This window comes from Bombina bombina, chromosome 1 (genome assembly GCF_027579735.1).
Source record: "Bombina bombina isolate aBomBom1 chromosome 1, aBomBom1.pri, whole genome shotgun sequence".
In the NCBI taxonomy this organism is placed as follows: domain Eukaryota; kingdom Metazoa; phylum Chordata; class Amphibia; order Anura; family Bombinatoridae; genus Bombina; species Bombina bombina.
Window position 1 is genome coordinate 1,102,933,833 of NC_069499.1, and position 23,610 is coordinate 1,102,957,442.

The 23,610-nt window shown below is 33.2% G+C and overlaps 1 protein-coding gene across 2 annotated transcripts in view; it reads right to left on the bottom strand.

Moving 5' to 3' along the window:
- Positions 1-23,610, bottom strand: part of MYH7B (myosin heavy chain 7B) — a 66,556-nt gene that overhangs the window by 37,814 nt on the left and 5,132 nt on the right. The window contains exons 2-9 of one of the 2 annotated variants that reach the window (XM_053696909.1): positions 13,391-13,552; positions 12,974-13,077; positions 12,308-12,451; positions 9,764-9,920; positions 8,314-8,341; positions 4,668-4,764; positions 3,158-3,181; positions 313-405 (exon numbers count right to left, since the gene is read on the bottom strand). In XM_053696909.1, the coding sequence (XP_053552884.1) occupies positions 313-405; positions 3,158-3,181; positions 4,668-4,764; positions 8,314-8,341; positions 9,764-9,920; positions 12,308-12,451; positions 12,974-13,077; positions 13,391-13,490 (747 nt within the window). In that variant the 5' untranslated portion in view covers positions 13,491-13,552. Of the gene's footprint in view, positions 1-312; positions 406-3,157; positions 3,182-4,667; positions 4,765-8,313; positions 8,342-9,763; positions 9,921-12,307; positions 12,452-12,973; positions 13,078-13,390; positions 13,553-23,610 lie in introns of those variants that run through there. The other variant, XM_053696952.1, reaches the window with a different exon arrangement.

Below are 23,610 nucleotides of genomic sequence, written 5' to 3' on the forward strand. Positions count from 1 at the left end.
ATTAATTGAGCTTTCAGTGAAATATCATGAGATCACAGTAACTTTAACATCAGCAGTGATGAAGCTGATTGGCTGTTTCTTCAACATGCAGCTGAGAGTAGCTGAAGGATAACTGTTCACAGAGCAATTACTACTGTAAGCTGAAGTAATTTTGAGGTAACATATCATTTTTACATAGAGATGTTCAAGTGATATATTCTTGACAGCTTTTTACAGTTATGCCGCATCACTCTCAAGTGATTTTGCATATAGATATGATGTCCCTTTAAATACTAAAGGTAATGCATTTCTAGAAAAAAAGAAATTACTTACAAAACGTGATGAATTGTCATTTCTCAGAGTCTTGGCGTTGCCAAAAGCCTCCATTGCTGGATTAGCCTCAATGATTTGGTCTTCTAGTGTTCCCTGCAAATTAGGACAAATAATGTATGTGAGCTAGGAGTTTTGTTTTATTAACAAAGCAGAGATCGCAAGATAACCAAAGTGGAATTGTACTGTAAATTTTTCTCCCCTTAAAGGGATAATAAACAATGTTCCTTTAGTAAAAACAAATTTGTCTAGCAAATAACTCCTTTACTTTAATTTTGTATTTGAAATAGCCACTGTTGTCTATGAAAACCATCACCTATTTTGAAAAAATGTATGTGGATGTATTCTTTATAGAAAAGCTATGTAGCTAATAGGTAGCAGCAGCCCAGAAGGATGTGGGAGAGGTACCTCTGGTGCAGAGAAAGAGATAAGATCTGCTCTTTCTGCAAGCTCAACATATTTAAAGGGATATGAAAACCACCAGGTTTTTTTTATATTCATATAGAGCATACAGTTGTTTTTCTTTAGATTTTTAAAAAAAAATAAAGTTTCCAATTTACTTCTTTTATCAAATTGTCTTTGTTCTCTTGGTATACATATATATCTCTGGAGCACTATATGGCAGCAGTTTTGCAAGGATATTTTTAACAATGTTATACATTTGCAAGTGCACTAGATGACAGCAGTGATTGCTGACATGCAGTGCTCCAGACAAGCATACTAGCCACCTAGGTATGCTCTCCAACAAAGAATACCATGACAGTGAAGCAAATTTGATAACAGACATAAAACTGAAACTTTTTTAACACTGTATGCTCTGTCTTAATCATGAAAGAAACATTTTGGGTTTGATCTCCCTTTAAATGGGCTGTGGTTTCACTGAGGAAGAGAAGCTATTTCATATTCCAAAATAAATATAAAGTGTATATTTCCCATACATTTAATACTCTGCAGCTGGTATACCAAGTCATTGGAAACCAATTTCACAGTGCTGTGTCCCTTTAAGACTGCAGTCTCTTATAGTATAGGGCAGTGATGGCGAACCTTGGCACTCCAGATGTTTTAGAATTATATTTCCCATGATGCTTAGACACTCTGAAGTCCAGACAAGCATCATGGGAAATGTAGTTCTGAAACATCTGGAGGGCCAAGGTTTGCCATCACTGGTATAGGGTGACCAGACGTCACTTTTTTTCATACTCTGTCCTATTGTCCCCAGAAATTTCTGGCAAAATGTCCTGTTTTTATTTTAACATTGGTAGTAGTGTGTATTGTTTTTTTAATATTAGTAGTAGCAGTCACAGTGGCTGCTTTTATTTTAATTAACTGCGGCCATCGTATGCTCTATTTGTACACAGCGCTTGCACAGTTATTTTTATTGCAGCCCTGCAGCTGGGACTAAACTTCTCTGCAGACTGCGGTGATGGACATGTTTGGGGGGCATGGTCCACTCTGTGTGTCTTTTTGCTTTTCTCTGATTAGAGCGGGGGGCAGAAGCAGAGGTGGGCGGCTTGTGAGGAACAAGTGAAGAGACATAAGAGCATTGGGCAAGTGGAGACTGGAGAGACAGAGAAGCATTGAGCGAGTGAAGAGACAGAGAAGCATTGAGTGAGTGAAGAGACAGTGCAGCATTGAGCGAGTGAAGAGACAGAGCTTCCCTTAGCAGTAAAAAATGGAGATATAAAGCAGTGAGTAAAAGAAGTGAAAAGATAAGAGTTGAGCAGTAAGAAGCAATGAGACAGCTGAGCAACAGAAGAAGTGGAGAGACAGCTGAGCAACAGAAGAAGTGGAGAGACAGCTGAGCAACAGAAGTGGAGAGACAGCTGAGCAACAGAAGAAGTGGAGAGACAGCTGAGCAACAGAAGAAGTGGAGAGACAGCTGAGCAACAGAAGAAGTGGAGAGACAGAGCTGAGCATCAAGTAGAGACAGAGCTGATCCTGTCTTATCAAGAGGAGGCAACCTGAGTAGAAAATTCACAGGCCCTTCCCACAAGCACCACTAGCTGTCAGTAGAGACACAGAAGGTAATAAATATATAAACATGTTATTTACTATATATACACATGATTCATCCTTTGTTTTGTGTGTGTTCTGTATTGTCGATGAAGTGCCACTTTATTCCCACTCAGATCTGGTCACCCTATTATAGTATTATAGTACAAGATCATACTAAAGGCAGTAAAATGTTTAAGGGTTAAATTCATGGTTTGATAAATTAGCAGTAATAAACAGACTGCAGTGAGTTTCTCTAAAGCTATAAAAATGAAACACTGCAGTTTGTGTCTGTAATGAAGTATTAAGTATTTCTTACCATTTAGTGTGCCTTGTGTTAGGATTATTTTTGGGCTGGTAATACTGAGAGTACCTAGCCTTTAGGTCTTGTTGGTTTTTTTAATACAAATAAATATTAATGAGATTAGCAAGTTTATGGACTCATATCATATTATGTCCACATCACACTAATGGCAGTGATGTATTTGATGGCATAGTCCATGCTAAGGCCACAGTATGCAACAATCATTACCTAAAGGTCAATTACATACTAGTTACACAATGTACAAATGTTACTGACATGTTTAAAGGTACAGTTGCTGTATCATACAATGTAATTTTATGTATAAATGTCAAGTTTATGCCCAGGCAAAATATGCTAATGCCAATAACAGTCTACACAAACCCACAGTGCGGAAATGACAGACAGGTTAGAGGTCCAGGCTAGCTCTCCCAATGATCACAGAGCATAGAATGCAGTGAGATGTTTAAATTTTCAGTCCATTCTATCAAATCAACATGTTTGAGGGTGTATAAGAGTAAATGGGGTAAATAAGCAATTGTGCTCGTAACTCACCCCAGTTTTTGTAGCTGGAGCTTGCTAGAAAAAAAGAAAAAGAAACATAATGAATCTCTATGTGACACAAACCATTTCCAGTGAGCCTGTTAAAATTGAATCAACTCACAAAACTTCAGTTTACAAAGCCACGATGATCACAATGAACTCACAAAATTAAAATCCAATGTATTTGTTTTAAACTAGGATCAAACCTGGGATCAAGAGGCAATTAAGTCATTTAGAAAAGCAAAGGATAGAAAGGGAGCTTGTTAAACAAAAGAAAGACAAAAAAAAAGTATTTAAAACACATCAAAAATTCAAAAATGATATCTGCACAAGAGAAAAAAGAAGGAAAAATAAAAACCATTTTAATTAGAATGAAAATTGGAGGAAAAATGGAAATGAAGTTACAGAATGGAATTACTGAATAAACAAAAGTTATGTGAAAAAGAATATGCAGGTGGTAGAAAAATAGTAAGAAACAAGGTAAAAGCAAAGAATAAACAATAAATGTAGCATTTGTTTAAAAAATGTTTTTTAAAAAATACTTAGTAGGTGGAAGCAAAAAAAAAGCCTAGTATCCAGCTGATGTTGGCATGGCATTTAATAAGTGGGCTCTTAAACCTTTTCATTCATTGTCTTTAACAAGTCTTATAGTCTTATACAGATGAAGACTTATGAATGATAATGAGCCATGATCTCTTGAAACAGCTCTTCCTATTAGCTGCAATTAGTTAGCTTAATGCTTGGATTATGGCAATATATATTAAAGTTCCATCATATGTAATTGTTGGTGTCCTTATTTCTCCCATTATGATTTTCTACAATAGGTTTTAGGATGGGATATTGGGAGACTAAATATATGTTTTATATCATTTTTTGAAACATGTCTCTATGATATGACATAAATTAAAAACTCATTTATCTCAAGATGGGTATCTCATAGTTTAGATCTGTGTTGTGATAAGAGGATATTTCATAATTAGGAGATATGTGTTGATAGGGAAGTGTCATGTGATTTGGAGATATAACTTGGCCAAACAATGTAATTTGATCAGCAAGTTGTGTATGTTAATTGTCCATGAGATGTGTTATGACAATTTGTACTTTCACTGTCAAGAGAGTAGGTGAAGGGACCAGAATCATCATGATAAAAATGGTTGTGATGTGACCAAGAAATCTGACATGAGATGTGACATTATTATGAGATGTGATAAGGTTGTGACCTTTAGACATTCTCTTGGTTATCTAAGGGGCAGAAGTGCAGTTTAGACTAGAAACCCAGAGATAACAAATTATTGATGTATCTTGGGGAAAAAAGGATAATATTCCAATTGTGAACCATAAACAGCTGGGGAGGTGTTAAATGTTTTCCATTTGCCAGCCAGAATGTTACAGGGTAATGAAAAACACATCTAAAACGAAGAAAAAAAAGCAAGAATGAAGAAAAAAAAAGAAGAAAAAAAGCAAGAGAAGTTAAAAATATAAATCACAAAAATGGGCAGCGTTTCCAAAGACATTATCTTACGCTCTTCTTCCCGATCCCTTCCCCAAGGGCAGCCACTATGGCAAAGTACTGAATTACACGTTTCGTGTTTACAGTTTTGCCTGCACCGGATTCTCCACTTTGGGTAACAAAAATATTTCAGTTGGTAAATGAAGGAAGGAGATGGAAGTAAATGCTAAAGACAAGATTACAATACAGATGTAGACAAATGTAAATGCTCATTAGCTGTTCTTTTCAAAGAGACAAACGCATATGATGATCAGTATTTACCTAGGGAGGAATGTGAACTTACAAAGCAGCTACATCTGTACTAATGTGGATTTAAGAAACAACGAAGATGGATGTGATTTGACAAATATCTATCTTTCCATAGTCATTACACAAACTAAACTAATAGATAAACTGTTTTTAGGATTATATAATTGTGAAAAGGAACACACACACTATGATAGCACACTGAGACACAAATCACATTGCTGGAGCACAGGGTCAAAAAGTACAATGAGGTCTATTCACAACCATCCTAGTTTGCACCAACTATGAACCAATAGGTCAGCTATTTTTAAAATACAAGTTGATTGTAAAGTCATTCTTTACAAAGACCTTGCACAGGCCAAGTTGGTTCAGATTAAGTTGAGGTCACCCTTGTAAAAAAAGAAAAACAAAATGAAAGCAAGTTGACTATTCTCCAAGCATCAATCTACAATAAACTTGTCAAATGCCTAGGGAGTTTTAAGCTTTCTGATATTTGTGTACTGACTTGCTACAGTTAAGAATGAAACACCTTGAGATTGCAATAAAAAAATGTTTAGTTATACTGTATGTAGTAAAACACATTTGCAATATACTTGTATCAATCATTATTAGGCCAATCTGGAAAATATTTACATATAATGCAAACACCCGAATCCCTGATTGTTGTAGATATATTCAGACATTTAAATACACATATTCAGTAAAATACAATAACAGTTTACTTAAATAACATAATACTACATTTAAAATGTAATAATACTAAATTATTAAAGGGACACTGAACCCAATTTTTTTCTTTTGTGATTCAGATAGAGTATGCAATTGTAAGCAACTTTCTAATTTACTCCTATTATCAATTTTTCTTCGTTCTCTTGGTATCTGTATTTGAAAAAGAAGGCATCTAAGATTTTTTTTGGTTTAGACTCTGGACAGCACTTTTGTATTGGTTGATGAATTTATCCACTAATCAGCAAGAACAACCTAGGTTGTTCACCAGAAATGGGCCGGGATCTAAACTTACATTCTTGCATTTTTAATAAAGATACCAAGAGAATTAAGAAAATTTGATAATAGGAGTAAATTAGAAAGTTGCTTAAAATGTCATGCTCTATCTGAATCACGAAAGAAAAAAATTGGGTTCAGTGTCCCTTTAAGTTAATGCAAGTAATATAACTAAATATTTAACTCTAAAATTATTTTAATATCATGTAATTTTTAATTCATTTATAATTGTATGCTATTACATGTTATAAGATTATTGTATTTGAGTACACTATCAGTGCATTATATTTTAATAAATGCATTTATTAGCCAGCTGTGTGCTGACTAATAAGTCTGATTACAAGTCAATTTCAATGGACTGCAAAAGTTTAATGTTTCAAACTAAGTAAATATTTTGCACACAATCTATAGATCGGTCTAATAAACTGAGGTTTAGAAGTCAGTTAAACTCAGTTACGTTTAAAGTTATTCAAATATTGGTTAAGTTTTTTTAACATATTTATGTGGATAGCTGGACTTTTGACTGACTTGACATGGCAATAATTAACTGTTTTCACCTGACTTTTCCCATTACACATGTCAATTGGAAAGTCACAGCTCTATAGGTAAACCTCATGGTTATTGAGGAAACATTGTGGACATAGGATAAATTGCAACAGAGGATATACAGAGGTAGAAAGCATACATTGCATTGGCATGTGCACTATGAAATAGGAGATAAATGAGACAGGACACACACAATGAGACAGCAGACTGTGATAAAGAGAACACTGGGACATTATACAATTGGAAAGAGACAACATCATGAGAATACACATAATGGTAAAGAAAGTATATACTAACAGAAAATGTTCTGTAACAAGATACTGTAGGCAAAAAAGAGTGTAATAGACTTGTATGAAAGCCACTATTGTACCTTATTTTTATTTTACCTTTAAAATACATAAATCCACATTTACTACCTAGGATTATTTTGTTGTACTCTCTTAACTGTCTGCAAATTTACTTTTTGTAATCGCACATATATTGTTTTCTGGCATCATTTATGATATTAAAACAAAAAAAAACCTTGTAAAAAAATGTAGAGTTGTAAATGTAATAACTAAAATGTGTGTGTATTAGAGGGAAAAAAGTCACATAAAATAGCCCTATTTATTTTACAGTGACCTAACTGACTGTAATTATTGTAGGTAACTAAAAGAGTGATTACTGTTTCACTGTGTGAGGTACAGAGTGTAACTAACAATTTTAGGAACAGTGCAAAGCCAGAGAGATAAGTCATCTTTATCAAGCGTCTACATTAGAGTGCCTGTGAAATGCATTGACATTTTTAAACAAAAATCCCTGGGAGTGTAATGTTACTTGGACTGATAATGCTGATAAATCTAGAGCTCTATATTAAGGCTATGCTTTTCCATTGTTCCAGAGTGATTTAGTAGCTATGAATAGAACGTCTGGCATTATACAGGGGCTCCAGATAACAAAGGCTATGGGCAATGATAGTGAAATAGCTGCTGAAGGATAATAGCCAAGTATTTTAATGCTGTATGTCTCTAGTTTACCATCTTAGGTAATAGTGCTGGCTGGAAATGTGAATGATAACCACTAGTGTACGGACCTTAATTTAGCCTTTGTAAATTAAGCAGCCTAAATGTGAACAGCCTATACTACCCTATAAACCATAAATGTTAACCAGAAACAAAATAATTGCTTTTAGTTCAACGGAGATACAGAAAAAAAATATTTATATACGTTTAAGTGTTTATAACAATATATGGGTCATTATATGAATTTCCCCCCAAATACATAAGATACTGATCTGCCTTTACTTTGTGACTACTCAAGAAAAAAAGGTGCTAGATTTTTAAATAAACATGTCATGTGACACCAGGGCGAAATGTAATTCTGTTCGAAACAGCCATTTTGTAAAGCCCCTCATGGTAGAATTAAGATTTTTTTAAAAAAATACTTTATAATGCTTTGTTGTGAGAAATATAGATTTTATGTCCTAATAATTAAAATCATGTTGGCACAAAGAACAAGATTACATTTCAAATGTAAAGTTAACAATTGGTAATAATAAAAGTCTTTATTTAGTATAATAAAGGTTTTTGTTGTTTTTACCAGTTGTAATGTTTACAGTTGGATTATATTCTAGCCTTACTTTTGTGACTCGCTGTTGCGAAAAATATAATGTTACAAGCAAAACATTAAACGTGAATGTACTTTTTATTAAACTAGTCCAAAACACACATTGCTGAAAAACTATCAATCCATGTCTGTCTTTATGGGATTAAATTCATTCTAACTGGTAAAATGCTCTAAAATGTACCAATAAACAAATTAGCACTCAAAAACAATGATCTCCTTTCTTAAAATAAAAAGTATATGTTACTATTAGGTTACTTACGTGATTAACATAGACTGATTTTCCCGATCTGCAAAAAAGTAAATAAATAAAGGTATTAAATAAAAAACATTCAAGTGCTTTAGCTTCTAATTAAATATAAATATTCATTTTCTATTGCTAATCCTCAATACCCTTGGTTTAAATACAAATAATATGTATACATATTTTTTCTCTGTAGTTGATTTAATTTTAAATAATCCATTGAATATATACATATATAAATATATATATATATATATATATATATATATACTGTATGTATATATATATATTACAGTATGTATATATTGTTTTATATTTAATATTTCAATAACGCACATTGAAGATTCTTCATGTACACTAACCCGACCGCGTTAGTCCTAAATTGCGAACCCTGATGCATATTTTAAATTCCAATGTTCTTCACATAGAAAATAATGTACTTTTTATTATGTAATATATATATATATATATATATATATATATATGTGATAATGTTATTGTAAACTAGATATCTATACCTATATATCTATAGGAATAGATTAACAGGTGTGTATATATATATATATATATATATATATATATATAAATATGTATTTACAATAATAGGACCATAATCCTGTACGTAAAGGACATTGGAATGTGAAATATGTACAGTAAATATACAGTAAAACACCTAAATACATATGTACACACATACATATATATATATACAGTAAATATATATACTATATATATATACACACACACATACATATTTAGACATGTGCATTTATGTATATATATATATGTGTGTTAAAGCCCTTTGCATGCCTTTTTTTTTTCTAACACCTGAGATCTTATATATTTGAGCCTTTATAACTTTTTTTAATTTTTTTTTTTATCAGACAGTGTTAATATGAGTGTAACTACTGTTAAATGTAGTTTTGATGTGTTTTGTGCAACTTTTTTTCTCGCATAACAGTTACCCAGAGCTATAAATTTGCTCTAACCAGGTGCTCTTAAATTACATTGCACTCAAGCAAACATGTTTACTTTCATCTCGTAATACGCGCACTATTTCTGTCATGCGCAAAGGGCCGCAAAATACCCCTTATCATTCGCACACTACAGTTGGCGTGCATGCCACATGTAATATAGTCCATAAATGGGTAGTGCCTTAAATTAGCAAAAACAGCTATTTCCTTCACACAAATAAACCTAAATACATTTTATACTCTGCAGCTGGTAAACAATTAAGGGGAAACCTGTTTTACAGTACAGTGTCTCATAAATAAAATAAAAACAAAGACATAATTAAGCTTTAGGATAACTATGAAGACGGACTTAATTTCCTATGTTTTATGCTAAACCTTTTTGTAATGTTTGAGCACAATCTATACAAAAATTGGCAATGCAAAGTCAATAGATTCACAGATAGTTCAATACAAATATAATCAACATTAGTTCATACTGTTACCAGGATACTTACTGCGCACCATGTCATTGTATGCGTTATCGGCGATGGAATAAATGTGGGGAGGTGCCTCCGAGCGCCTTTTTCCTTTGTAAGCAGCTACAACGTTGGATGTGTAGACAGGAAGCCATTTGTATGGGTTCACAGTCACACAAAACAGTCCGGAGTAGGTCTGATGAGGGAGAACAGCAGGTGAAAAATACTGCAGCTGCTGCCTACATCAAACTAGCATCACAAACTTAAACACACAGAAGAGGCCCATAGATATATTATCTTACATACATCAGACTGATACTTAGGCTTCAATGGGATCATCAACTAACATAAATAAACTTCACTTTAAAACTTCAACCAGTTTACAAGAACAATATTAAAATGTGTCAACAGAGTGAAGGGACAGAATGTAATATCAAATATCAACTTTGCCTGGACAATTCATTTCCAATTTTAAATGGACGTAAAACCCCAAAATATTTAATGATTCAGATAGAGGGAGCTTGAAGCCCCGTGTTTCTGGCGCTGCTCCATAACCTGTCTGCCTGCTCTGAGGAGGCAGACAGAACTCGCAAGAAATCAACCCGATCCAATACGATCGGGTTGATTGACACCCCCTGTTAGCGGCCGATTGGCTGCAAATCTGCAGGGGGCGGCATTGCACGAGCAGTTCACAAGAACTGCTGGTGCAATGATAAATGCTGACAGCGTACGCTGTCGACATTTATTGATGTGCGGCGGACATGATACGCAATATCGGATCATGTCTGTCCGCACCTTGTTAAATAGGCCCCAGAGTATGCAATTTTAAACAACTTTCCAATTTTCTTGTATTATAAAATGTGCTTTGTTCACTTGTTATCCTTTGTTGGAAAGCATACCTAGGTCGGCTGGGAAGCAGCAATGCCCTACTGGGAGCAAGCTGTTGATTGGTAGCTGCACTTATATGCCTGTTGTAATTGATACAATCACCTGATGTGTTCAGATGTGATCTATGTTTAAAACGGATACTTGGTTGTGCAGCTCATTTTTATATATTTACCCAGAGTCCTCAGCTCCAGAGTAAAAATCTGGTACTTCATGTTCCTTTACAATAGTTTTTTGACTGTCACAGTGTCACTTGACTAGTAGTGAGTGAGTTTTTTCCTCATCTCTTTTATTTACGATAATATAAATTGATACTACGTTTTCTTGCAACTTTAGCTACAGTTTATCCAGTATTTCACAAAAATAGTTAGTAAAATATATTAGAAAAATAAATCTTTTTATCCCAAAAAGAAACAAGTTATGTGAGAAGTGCCTTCTTGGATTTAAAATGAGAAAATATTATGTTAATATTAAATTATTATAAATCTAATTTGTATTTACACGTACAACTTCACAGAAGTCTTTCTAATATTTCTGTAAGCCCTATACAACAGGTATCAAAATGGTATTTATAAAGTAAATGTTCTCTTGGCTGTTTTCTATTAAGCTTGCTAGTGGGGGAAAAAAGTCAGGTCCCCTTTTCAACAGAACATTTATTTAATAGGATACTGTAGTATTGACCGTGCCTCTCAATTGTTTCCATAACTCCACCCACTCTGCTACACCCCAAAACCACTTCCAATGTAAACTGAACACAATGTGCTAACTGATCTAATCTGTAAACTGTAGAAGACTTAGATACCACAATTTTAATATATATATATATGTTACGGGTAAAGTCAGAAATCCGGGTAACCTGACATAAGCGGCTGTGGGTAAAGCCTGATGTAATGTAATTAACCCTTCTACATTATTAGTTTTTCCTGGGGGTTCAAGGAAGGCACCCGCTTATCCTCTGGCATCCACCCCAAGTGAATCTTGGTGAATGAGGTTTACACTCCCCATAGAAAGACCAGCGATGTACAGGGTATGTTGTTGGTCGTTAAGGGGTTACAATTGCCTGCTCTATCTGTATTATGAAAGAAAATTTTGGGGTTTCATATCCCTTTAAAAAGATATCAAACCCAAAATGTGTCTTTTGTAATTCAGATCGAGCATACAATGTAGTGCTTCAGATTCCTACCTAGGTATCTCTTCAACAAAGAATACCATGGGAATGAAGCAAATTTGATAATAGAAATAAAGTGGAAACTTTTTTTAAATTGTATGCTCTGTAATCACAAAATATTTTTGGGGGGGTTTCCTATCCCTTTAAGCAGAGAAAATAACAAGAACTAGGTGTTATCATTGATGGTTAATAAACTGTCTTTATTTACTATATTCTTGTTTCCGTTTAGTGTCAAGTGGCTTCTAATCTTATTAGTATAATATAATGCAAAACCTGGTGTTCATTCACAAGGCAATGGCCAGCAATAGCTTTGGTAGGAGCAAGGAACTGGAAACAAAGAATATATATATATATATATACTATAGAAAAGATTGGTTTGATTTATGTTTGTTATGCTTTCTTGTTACACTGACTTCTTTTTCTGCAATGTGTACAAACCAATCTGCAGGTCACTGTAACACAGATAGGGTAGGATGTGGGTAAACACTGTGATTTTACACTAGGTGCGACGAGAGAAGAAGGTCACTTACATAGATCATCCAGTTAGCATAACGGCGCCTCAGATTGGAGAGCACTGACGCCTCGTTGAGGTGAGTCAGCATGGCCATGTCTTCAATCATGTCAAATTTTGGAGGGTTCATCTGCTGGATATCATCTTCCTTCACAGTGAGAGTCTATCGGGAGAAAATGGCATCAATCATATTGTACTCAATGAAGCAACAGTTATGTCAGGAGATAGTGTCAACGGGAGCAGGAAACACATGTATGGACAGGGTCTACAATACATTTAAAGGGAGTTTAAAGTAATTTTTCTATATATACATAGTATATATCAGAAATGAATTACTGCTACATACAAAACAAATGGTTTGAGAGCATGTAAAACTGTCCCTTAAATCCTGATAAGTATCTTTATCTCATCTCCCTTAATTGTCGCCAACTAGAGTGAGATATAAATAAATATGTCTGTTACTCTTTACAAGTACACAGCTGGTTTTTGAAGCATTTTGAAGAAAGCCTATACTACTGCATTTGCTTTTTGGGCTCTCTAGGGAACGTACAACAAACACATTTTTTACACAGAAAATGTCTATTCAATGGAGCCCATATAGGTAGATGTTCTATGATCATCTTTAAGGAGGTTGATCATTGGCATCTTCTACCTTATATCCAAATGATATAACACCTATGTTTACCCTTTTATCTTTGGTTTCCACAGTGACTTTGCCCCCAGAGGAATCCTTTATTTCAACTTCAATGTAAGCTTCTTTTTCATCTGGAATCCAAGCTTTTTTCTTGCCTTAAAAAATAATAAAACATTAAGTATACATTTTGTTGTTGTTGTTTTTTTAAAATATATATATATATAACTTTACTAATATTAAAACAAAGTCTACATAAATATTAATTGATTAGAATAATAATAAATAAAAATGTGTGAACAAGTAGCTGAATACTTTGGGATTTAGATGTGAACACTGTAAAAGTTTTTGTATTTCTGATAATTATATAGAAGTAATTTTTCTATTAATATAGTACAGGAATTTCAGGAAAAGAAAGTTAATGTTGGTGTTTATAATATGCAGCATTTCAAACAGAATAGTTCACTTTACCATCAAATGGAATGGTCTGTAGCTTCATCAGCTCATTATCACTCTTCCTCAGATAATCAGCAGCCTCTCCAAATTCTGTCATATCCAGTAGAGAAGACATTTTGTAATGGTATAAGGACCAGCTGCTAAATCACTGAACCAAAGAGAGATGTTTCTGACCCCCTAAAAGGCAAAGAAAAATAATGTGATTTATCCAACTCCCTCATTCAAAGAGCATTCTGATTAATGTTTCAGTATCATAGGATTCTGAACTTAATCATGTTAATGTGCATCACAGCATTGACTTATGGACATCATATAAATGGGAGACAATTCTAAAATTAAAAACAATAAAATATCTTTTTTTAAAGTGGGCCACACAACTGTCTTTCTGTGTGACCTTAGATTCCTGACACGTTCCTAAATATGTAACACAAGTTGAGCTAGCAAACTACACCATGAAATGCCCTAAGGTTAAACGTATTGTTTATGTCCAGTGTAAATTCTACCCATACCTATCCTGACCTTGTCCTCTCTGGGGAACTTGATATACTAAAAGGTTTGTGAGGGAGCTCTTGTAAGACATGTGCACATGACCCCTGTCCTAATTATATTCATTATAGGCACACGCTTTGGAACACTCTACTTACAAAAGATTATGATTGTTGTTGTTTGTAACAAATTACTTTTCTCTTCCATAAATTCCAGAACTGGTTGTATATAAGGGTAATGGCAGATGATATTTAGGACAATGTACAAATAAAGTATAAGTCTTAGAATATTAAAAGTAAAAAAAAAAAGTGGTTCTTCATGAAGTATAAAATAATAAATCACAAACTCTTAAACTTCACTTATTTAAATTTAAAAGAATATACAGCATGTGATCTCAAATACATGATGTTGCATACAAAATTTTGACGCCAATTTTTCTCCACATAAATGAGAAGGGTGACCATTTCAGGTGTGAATTTATTACTTTTAGGGTAGGCTGGTGTAGATCATTTTCAATTACTGAATTAGCCAATGTTTTCTCATATGCCAATAATTTCCCTCTAACTGTATATATTCATGCTCCCAATCTGACTTTTATTGATTGGTATGAACTGATTAAATATTGGATAACTTATTTCCCAAATCGCTTTGAGCGCTATCTGTATTTGTTGTCTATTGGATTTAAATGTTTACCCTATTTGGGAGTATAGTGTACTACAGACCAGCAGTATATGGGGTTTTAAGTTTTAATTGGATTTTATTTTTTGTAATTCAAGTTTTGGGAAACACTATTTTGTTTTGGTAAGTTTAGAGATTGCATTAAAGTAATGGTAAACTTTACATGTTTAAAAAACAGGTCCGGAATCTATGCAATATTTTTCAGGGACTTTAATTGATCAAGCTGTAACTTACTTTTTATCAAGTAGTGCCATTCTAATACTGTCAAGTTTACCATCACTTTAAGTTACTGGCAAAAGATTAGTAATTACTTATTTTTATGAGGTAAAACAAATGAGTAAACTTACTTGGTAAATCATTCTCAGTTGTTATTTCTCTCATGCAAACTTTTCATCAACTGTTTGGTTATTTTAGCCAATGTAATGAATACAAGTCAGAAAATAGCATGCATCATTTGGTACCATCCATTTTTGATCAGATGGAAACCAACCTGAAGGATATTATATTTAGCGTACTCTGTAAACATCAATTAGTCGACAATTACAAGGGACACAATATCTTACTGTGCAACAGATGGCATTTACTGAAGAAATTATAGTTACACAGGAACAAATGGTTAGCAAGTGCTGTGTCGCATTAATACCACAAAACCCTTGCTCTTGACCTGACTGCTGGCCTGTGTGAGTACAATCAGTAGTCTGCTAGATTAATAGCGCAATAGCTACATTACAATTATTATTGCTTTAATGACTCCAGTGATCCCTTAGGAAAACAGATGTGTATCATTTGGTGCTACCATTTATAGACTTGTATAACAAATAAATATGGTTATGCTTTGAAATTTAAGAAGAGAAAATAAATGTAGTTTTACAAGCTATAACCTTACTCTTTGTTGCTGTAGGAATTTTTCAGTTTTGTTGGTTTATTAATTCTAGTGTAAAGAGTTGCTTAAAGGGTGCAGGATATTAGAATCCCCTCTTAACTACTGTGTAAGGGTCTGTTGTAAATTAAAGCATGTCATTCCTAAACATATATATATACACAGAAGTGGGTAATGCAAAATGGCCATCTGGTTTCTGTTTTTTAAAGGGACAGTCAACCATAGAATTGTTATTGTTTTAAGCGATAGATAATCCCTTTATTACTCATTCCCCAGTTTTGCATAACCAACACAGTTATATTAATGTACTTTTTACCTTTGTGATTACCTTGTATCTAGGAACCTTCTTCCAGCCCCCTGATCACATGACTGTGACTGTTTATTATCTATTGTCTTAAATTTAGCATTGTATTGTGCTAGATCTTAAATAACCCCCTGTGCCTGAACACAGTGTTATCTATATAGCCCACGTGTACTTTCTGTCTCTTTGTGTTGAAAAGAGATTTTAAAATATGTGATAAGAGGCAGCCCTCAAAGGCTTAGAAATTAGCATATGAGCCTACCTATGTTTAGTTTAAACTAAGAATACCAAGAGAAAAAAGCAAATTTGATGATAAAAGTAAATTGGAAAGTCAATTAAAATTAAAAGTCCTATCTGAATAATGAAAGTTTAATTTATTGACTGTCCCTTTAAGGTGCTATTTAAAGGAGGTAAAAGTGCAGAAAGAAAATGCTCTAATTTGTTAGAACATTTTATTATTGTGATTTTACTTGTATATAACTATGTGTTTAATCCCTGAAAATGGGTTAAACACATACTTAAAGTCAGCACCAGAGCAGCAATGCATTACTGGCACCTGGTGAGGCAAAGACAAGAAGCATATGTGTGCAGCCACCAATCAACAAATAGCTCTCAAGCTAGGTATGCTTTTCAATAAAGGATACAAAGATAACAAAATAAATTTGATAAGAGGTAAATTAAAAAGTCTCTTAAAATATCATCCTCTGTATGAACCATTAAAGTTTAATTTTAACTCTAATTTTCCTTTCAGAAATGTAGTTCAATATGGGATTATGTTACAGATATTTTGTCAAACCAATTAAAAAAAAAACATTTAAAGGGACACTGAACCCAATTTTGTTTTTCGTGATTCAGATAGAGCATGTGATTTTAAGCAACTTTCTAATTTACTCCTATTATCAATTTTTCTTTGTTCTCTTGCTATCTTTATTTGAAAAAGAAGGCATCTAAGCTTTTTTTTTTATTCAGAACGCTAGACAGCACTTTTTTATTGGTGGATTCATTTATCCACCAATCAGCAAGGACAACTCAGGTTGTTCACCAAAAATGGGCCAGCATCTAAACTTACATTCTTGAATTTCAAATAAAGATACCAAGAGAATGAAGAAAATATGATAATAGGAGTAAATTAGAAAGTTGCTTAAAATTTCATGCTCTATCTGAATCACAAAAGAAAAAATGTGGGTTCAGTGTCCCTTTAATTTTAAGTTATTTTAACTCTGCTAAATATAACAATGTTCACCATAGAAATAAAATAGTTTCATACAATAGCAAATAAAATGTTATTATTTAATGCAACCTTTAAATTAATTTAATTCTCTTCTCTTTTTATCAGCATGAGCTGATCCATCCTTGTTCCTTTTTGCAGTTTTAAAATTAAAAATATATTTCACAGGGTCATAGTGTCACCTTTAGACTGTAGGTCTATAATGGTCTTCAACACCGGACAGCATATCAAAACATCAATTTTAACCTACAGATAGTTATCAACAACCTTAATTGAATATACCATGATACTTACTAACCTGTGTGCGCTGGCCCTTCATAGGTTGGAAGTAGGTGAGAGTATCAGTGTTTTGGTTATAATCGTTGTTAGTTCTAGGATTCAGCAGGGCAGACTTATTGTTTACATGTTCTTTTCAAGATGAACCTTAGTCATCAGTCAGATAATAAGATGTTATGTTTATATACTCTTTTCTCTCATATAGTTTATGTATATTACTGATCAATATAAAGTATGGTTTTATTGAATTATTTAAAGTATATTTCAGAGATTACATCCATAGTAGTCATGTTGATAGCTAAAATGTAACCTTACTTTATGGTAAAACCATTATTAATCTAACAACTAAATATGCAAGGGGGCTATTAACCTTCACTACAGCTAAACACATATAACATATTGTAGTTGTCTACCCTACTCTCTCCACATAAGATTTTCTAATTAAAGACACCTAAAGGGCGGAAGTTTCTTATGCTCAGATAGGTTTTTGTTTGAAGAGAGGGAATTTAGGGGATCTACTAGATCAATAATGAGCAACAAGATGCATCACTCATGAGTTTGCTTTGGTCCAGCTTTCAGCAGCCGAGACAGGGGGTATGGTGAGTCTTACATTTTACTTTCTTTATGTTATAGTTTTGTTCTTTGTTAAATCAGAAGATAGAGATTTACCCCCTCCCCCCCCCCCCCCCCCCCCCCCAGTTTACTTCAATATCCACCTTATTTCTGCTTTTGTTTAATGGCCTCAATCTTTTTTAAGCTACTGATCAAGGTTTATTCTGATAGATTTGATCAGCTACTTGATAGGCCATGTCATGTTTATAACATCACTTGTACCTAATTACACCCCAAAACAATATTTGAGTGGGAAAAGCACTTTTTCACTTTAATTTAACATTTTAAATAATTTTTCTTTTATAAGTTCAATGTGGCAATTTATCACTTGGTGTTGAAGAATTCTTATTTTTAGAATCATAGTATTCATGAGTCAAAGAGTGACCTTAATTTTTATTTGATTACAATTGCCTCATTGCTCTGCTGGATGTACCGGAACTGTTATACAGCTTTTTGTTTGTACAGTCCCCAAGTGGGCGGAGTTCTAGAGACACGTTTACTGGCATAAGTACAAAGATAAAGACTGTAAGATAACTTTAATAAAATGATTTTTTTACTCATCCAATTGGTTTGTTATGAATGATATATGTATATTTTGTGCACTGTGGGTATTACACTATTGTTTTTATTGCAATTACCCTAATTGTCACAGTTTCAGCACTTCAGGTCCTTGATTGGCCAAGTTTTATTAGGAGGAGGGATCTATTACATATATACCTGTTACTCAACATCGTCATTTAATACAATTGCTTTATTGTGTTCTTATGTACAAAATGGTGATAGTTTTTATAGTTATTCTTTTTAACCCCAATTCAACTTCCATTTAGAAATAACTTCAATCTGTGTATAAAACAGTATTTGTGATAGTAGAACACTGGGCTTTCCAAAAGGTATGGTTGGGATCTATATTGTGGATCTGTAAGGGACAACAACACCAGAAGACCATAGGCCCAATTATCTAAATCTCTCCGGCCTTGTAAGATTTTCTAATAAATCTTATTAGTACTTTGAAGCCCCTGTCCATCTCTAAAGGCTGTGTTTATCTTGATTACAGTGTGACTCGCAAAGGGATGTTCCCTGCCTTTAAGAATGTGAAGGTGATGCAAACATTACAAATTGTAGTTTAAAAATCATATAAAACAAATGAATGAAATATTGAAATAAAAATATACAGTTAATTTAGGTCCAGATTATGAGTGGCGCGCTGTTTCGCACGAGTAATATTGAGTTTATCACGGCTGTTTGTGCATGTCAGTGTTACCTGACGTGTGCAAAAAGCTTACTTCTAGTGGAGTAAGCACGCGAGCGGAAGTGATAAATAGTGGTCCACTGATAATCATAATGTATTGTTTAATTGAAGTACAAATCATAGCAAAATTGTTCTGCAAAAATCGTATTATAAAGAAAAAAATTGAAATTGTACTGAAATTCTAAAGGCAAAAAATATTTAAGGTGCACAATAGAACTTATAATAAAACTACACTGCACATGCAAAAAAATAATATTTATGATACTAAGTTGTTTTCCTTATTATTATCTCAACAAATATTACATATTCACTAGATTTCCATGTTACAATGTACTCTATTAAAATACCTAACATAATTTCTTATGTAATACATTTTACATTCTGTTATACCAGTCAGATGTAGAATAAATACACACACACGAACAAGCAATGAGCAGAATACTTTAAAATATTTGTTTTTGTTTCTTAATATGGTATTTAAAGCATTTTAGTAAGAAAAATAAAATTAATTTTAAGTTATGCAAATTCTAGAAGCATGGCCCTTACTACCCAATCATGTGCTGCATCCTAACAGTTACAACATTTAGCCATTTTAGTGAGAACACCTATGTGTCTCTTAGGTTTAGCACTGCTACTTTGCTATATTTTCTTTATGTTATACAGTTCATTTTCTAGGGCTGGAATGTGTAATGTTACCCCCTTAGTGAGAGAGTTCTCAAATACATAGTGCTTGTCAGCCAAAAGGGTTAATGAACAAAGGGGTGAAGAGTAGTGTTCCACACTCTCATAAAGAATACACTAAATTAAGAGCTAATTAAAGTAATTGTGTAATTTAGAAAAAATAAGGCAGAAGCTTTGCTGAACTGACAGATTACCAGGTTTTCTTGCTAGAAAGCAGGTAATCTAAACCAGATGTGGAGGCCACTGTAATCCAATTAGGCATTAATGACCTGTGACTCTAAAATCTTATTTAAATATGTTCAATAATACATGTTTGCCTAAAAACAAATTGTACAAATGTGCAAAAATAAAAAATGTAAACTTCTTTTTTAATCCACCTTATATTAAGTGGTGCTAGTTATACGTATGCCCCTTTCACTGCACGGTATAGCCCTAACTAGAATTTACTGTCATTAGTAGTATTTATATAGTACAAGTCAGCAGATTGTAGCAATGCATTTGAAGTTCTTTTTTTTACCCACAACATGTGTTCATGCATAGAGCAAATAGGTGACGGCCATTCTAGTCACTTTTGATCCACCGAACAAACATAACAGTCCCTTTTTTGGTTATATATTCATTATCAAAGCCTTTTTAACCCCACTGTGTGGCTGCTTAGTTGTATTTTAGAAAATATTATATCCTCACAAATATTGTGTCATCTAGCTGATAATATTCCTTTACCATATAGATCTCAACAGTTGTTAATTGTCAAAGTTAAAAGTGGCGCTATCTGAACTTAATCTGTTATTTTGTGCTATGCTATTGAAAATCTATGCTGCAGAGTTTAAAACCTAAGTAATGTTAATAAAACAACAAACATAATCATTACAATTTGATTTAAAGGGACACTTAACCCAAATTTATTTATTTTGTGATTCAGATAGTTCATGCAATTTTAAGCAACTTTCTAATTTACTCCTATTATCAAATTTTCTTCGTTCTCTTGCTAACTTTATTTGGAAAAAAAATGCATCTAAGCTTTTTTTTGGTTCAGGACTATGGACAGCACTTTTTTTATTGGTGGATGAATTTATCCACCAATCAGCAAGAACAACCCAGGTTGTTCACCAAAAATGGGCCGGCATTTAAACTTACATTCTTGCATTTCAAATTAAAATACCAAGAGAATGAAGAAAATTTGATAATAGGAGTAAATTAGGAAGTTGCTTAAAATTTCATGCTCTATCTGAATCACGAAAGAAAAAAATTGGGTTCAGTGTCCCTTTAAACAGTGGAATTAAATATCTCCATGCATTATGCTGGTCTGATTATTTTTACAAATGTTTATCATTTTTGTAGAATTCTATTTAACAAATGTTATGAGAATTAATTATATATATATACCTGTATATATAATGTGTTCGTGTTTCTCAGGAGTATCATAGCAAGTGCCTAACCAGCCTCTGACTTCACCACACGTCACTGATATATATATATATATATATATATATATATATATAAAGCACCAGCAAAAATGTGTATATAGGTATATACATTATATACAGAAGGTCTATCTATCTATCTATCTATCTAATATTACCGATTGCAGCTGCTACAAAATTTTTAAAGGAACATTATGACAAAAAATGAAAATTGCTCTAATTTGTTACAAAGTATACTTTTCTATTCTACATTGCTGGTGTTATTTATTTCAGCCTGCTGATAGACAAAAAAAAAAAAAAGATTACACCAATCTAGCAGTTTACAAAGCTGTTGAATTTGCCTTTTCTGCTAGCGAAAGTACATCAGCTAAAGGTAACTTTGGCTCATTAGCTAATAGCAGTAGAAAAACATCAGTTTGCTCACAGTTTGCATTGAGTCCATTAACAGCTTTTGGCTTGTTATATTTTGTTATTAATGGGCTCATGTTCTTGACTAGGTGTAGCCAAAATGGCCTTTACAACTAATATCAAAGATTAAACTTTTAAAATCATGTAAAAACACATTTATATTCAAGAAAATGATGGGAATACTTGAGAATTGTGTTTATTTTATATATATATAGAAGGTTTCTCTACATATGAATATAAAATATATTACATACTGAAATATATTAAATGTATTAAATCCTGAAGCATTATATATTAAAGTAATAAAGAATGAAACTTTATATAAATACAATATTGTTTAAAAGCATGAAGATAAATATATTAACTGAATGTAGGAGTCTGACAGATTAAAGAGTCAATCACTGGTGAAGGTGGGAAGTTCCTAAGCAACACCCCCGAGGCATTATTTTAATTTTTTCTAAAATGTACTAAGTTGCTGGAGGGTAACACCTGACAAGTTTTCAAGCACTTGTAAAATGGAACGTAGAATAGTGAAAAACAGAAGCCAATATCACTGTGCCCTCCTCTCCTAAGTCTAGCAAAACAAACATACATAAAATGTCTGACACCTTGAAAACGTGTAGAGCTTAGGAGCACAACAGACAAAGTACCTGAGCCAACATCTAACTTAAAGGGACAGTCTACTCCAGAATTTGTATTATTTAAAAAGATAGATAATCCCTTTATTACCGATTCGCCAGTTTTGCATAACCAACATTGTTATATTAATATACTTTTTACATCTGTTATTACCTTGTATCTAAGCCTTGGCAGACTTCCCCCTTATCTCCGTTCTTTTGACAGACTTGCATTTTAGCCAATCAGTGCTAACTCATAAATAACTCCAAGTGAGTGAGCAGAGTGCTATCTATATGGCACACATGGACTAGCTCCGTCTAGCTGTGAAAACTGTCAAAATGAACTGAAATAAGAGGAGGCCTTCAAGGGCATAGAAATTTGCATATAAGCCAACATAGGTCTAGCTTTCAACAATGAATGGGCCTCGTCAGTGAGATACTCTTAGGGCATGTCATGTGTGCAAGGAGTCCACGTCTGGTTTCCCCCATTACTCTTAGGGAGACTGATATGCTACAGGATATGCCAATGTTCTAATCTGTAATTTTTCTTTTTCAACAGATATGTATCGGTGAAAGGTGAACTATGAATTGGAATAAGACAGTATTAAAAGTATATTTAAATATGAAACTCGGTTTAAAGATACACACACAAATATTTAGTAATTTTTTTTCACTACAGATTTTTACAGTTAAGTCTTGCCCTCCCTTCTTCTATTGTTGTAAAAGCAAAATATTTATTAGATCTGAAAAGAAATCAGAGTATCATTTTTCTATTATTGTAAATCTTATCTAGAGAAGAGTGTGAATGACTTAAAGGGACACTGAACCCAATTTATTTCTTTCGTGATTCAGATAGAGCACGCAATTTTAAGCAACTTTCTAATTTACTCCTATTATCAATTTTTCTTCATTCTCTTGCTATCTTTTTTGGTTCAGACCTCTGGGCAGCACTTTTTTTATTGGTGGATGAATTTATCCTCCAAACAGCAAGAACAACCCAGGTTGTTCACCAAAAATGGGCCGGTATCTAAACTTACATTCTTGCATTTCAAATAAAGATACCAAGAGAATGAAGAAAATTTTATAAAAGGAGTAAATTAGAAAGTTGCTTAAAATTGCATGCTCTATCTGAATCACGAATGAAAAAAATTGGGTTCAGTGTCCCTTTAAAATAAATAATATTATAAAATAAAGGATCAGTTACAAAAATAAGTGCTCATTGGTCAGGGTTTGTACACGCGGACGGGGGAACTGAATTATTGCATTCCAGGTTTATTAAAAAATATGGCATTTAAAAATTAGTTAAATTCCATTAACTCTTCAACTTGCTGCATAAAAAAATAGCTAAGCAATGTCTTATTAATCTCATTTTGTCCTTTTTGATATAGATGATTT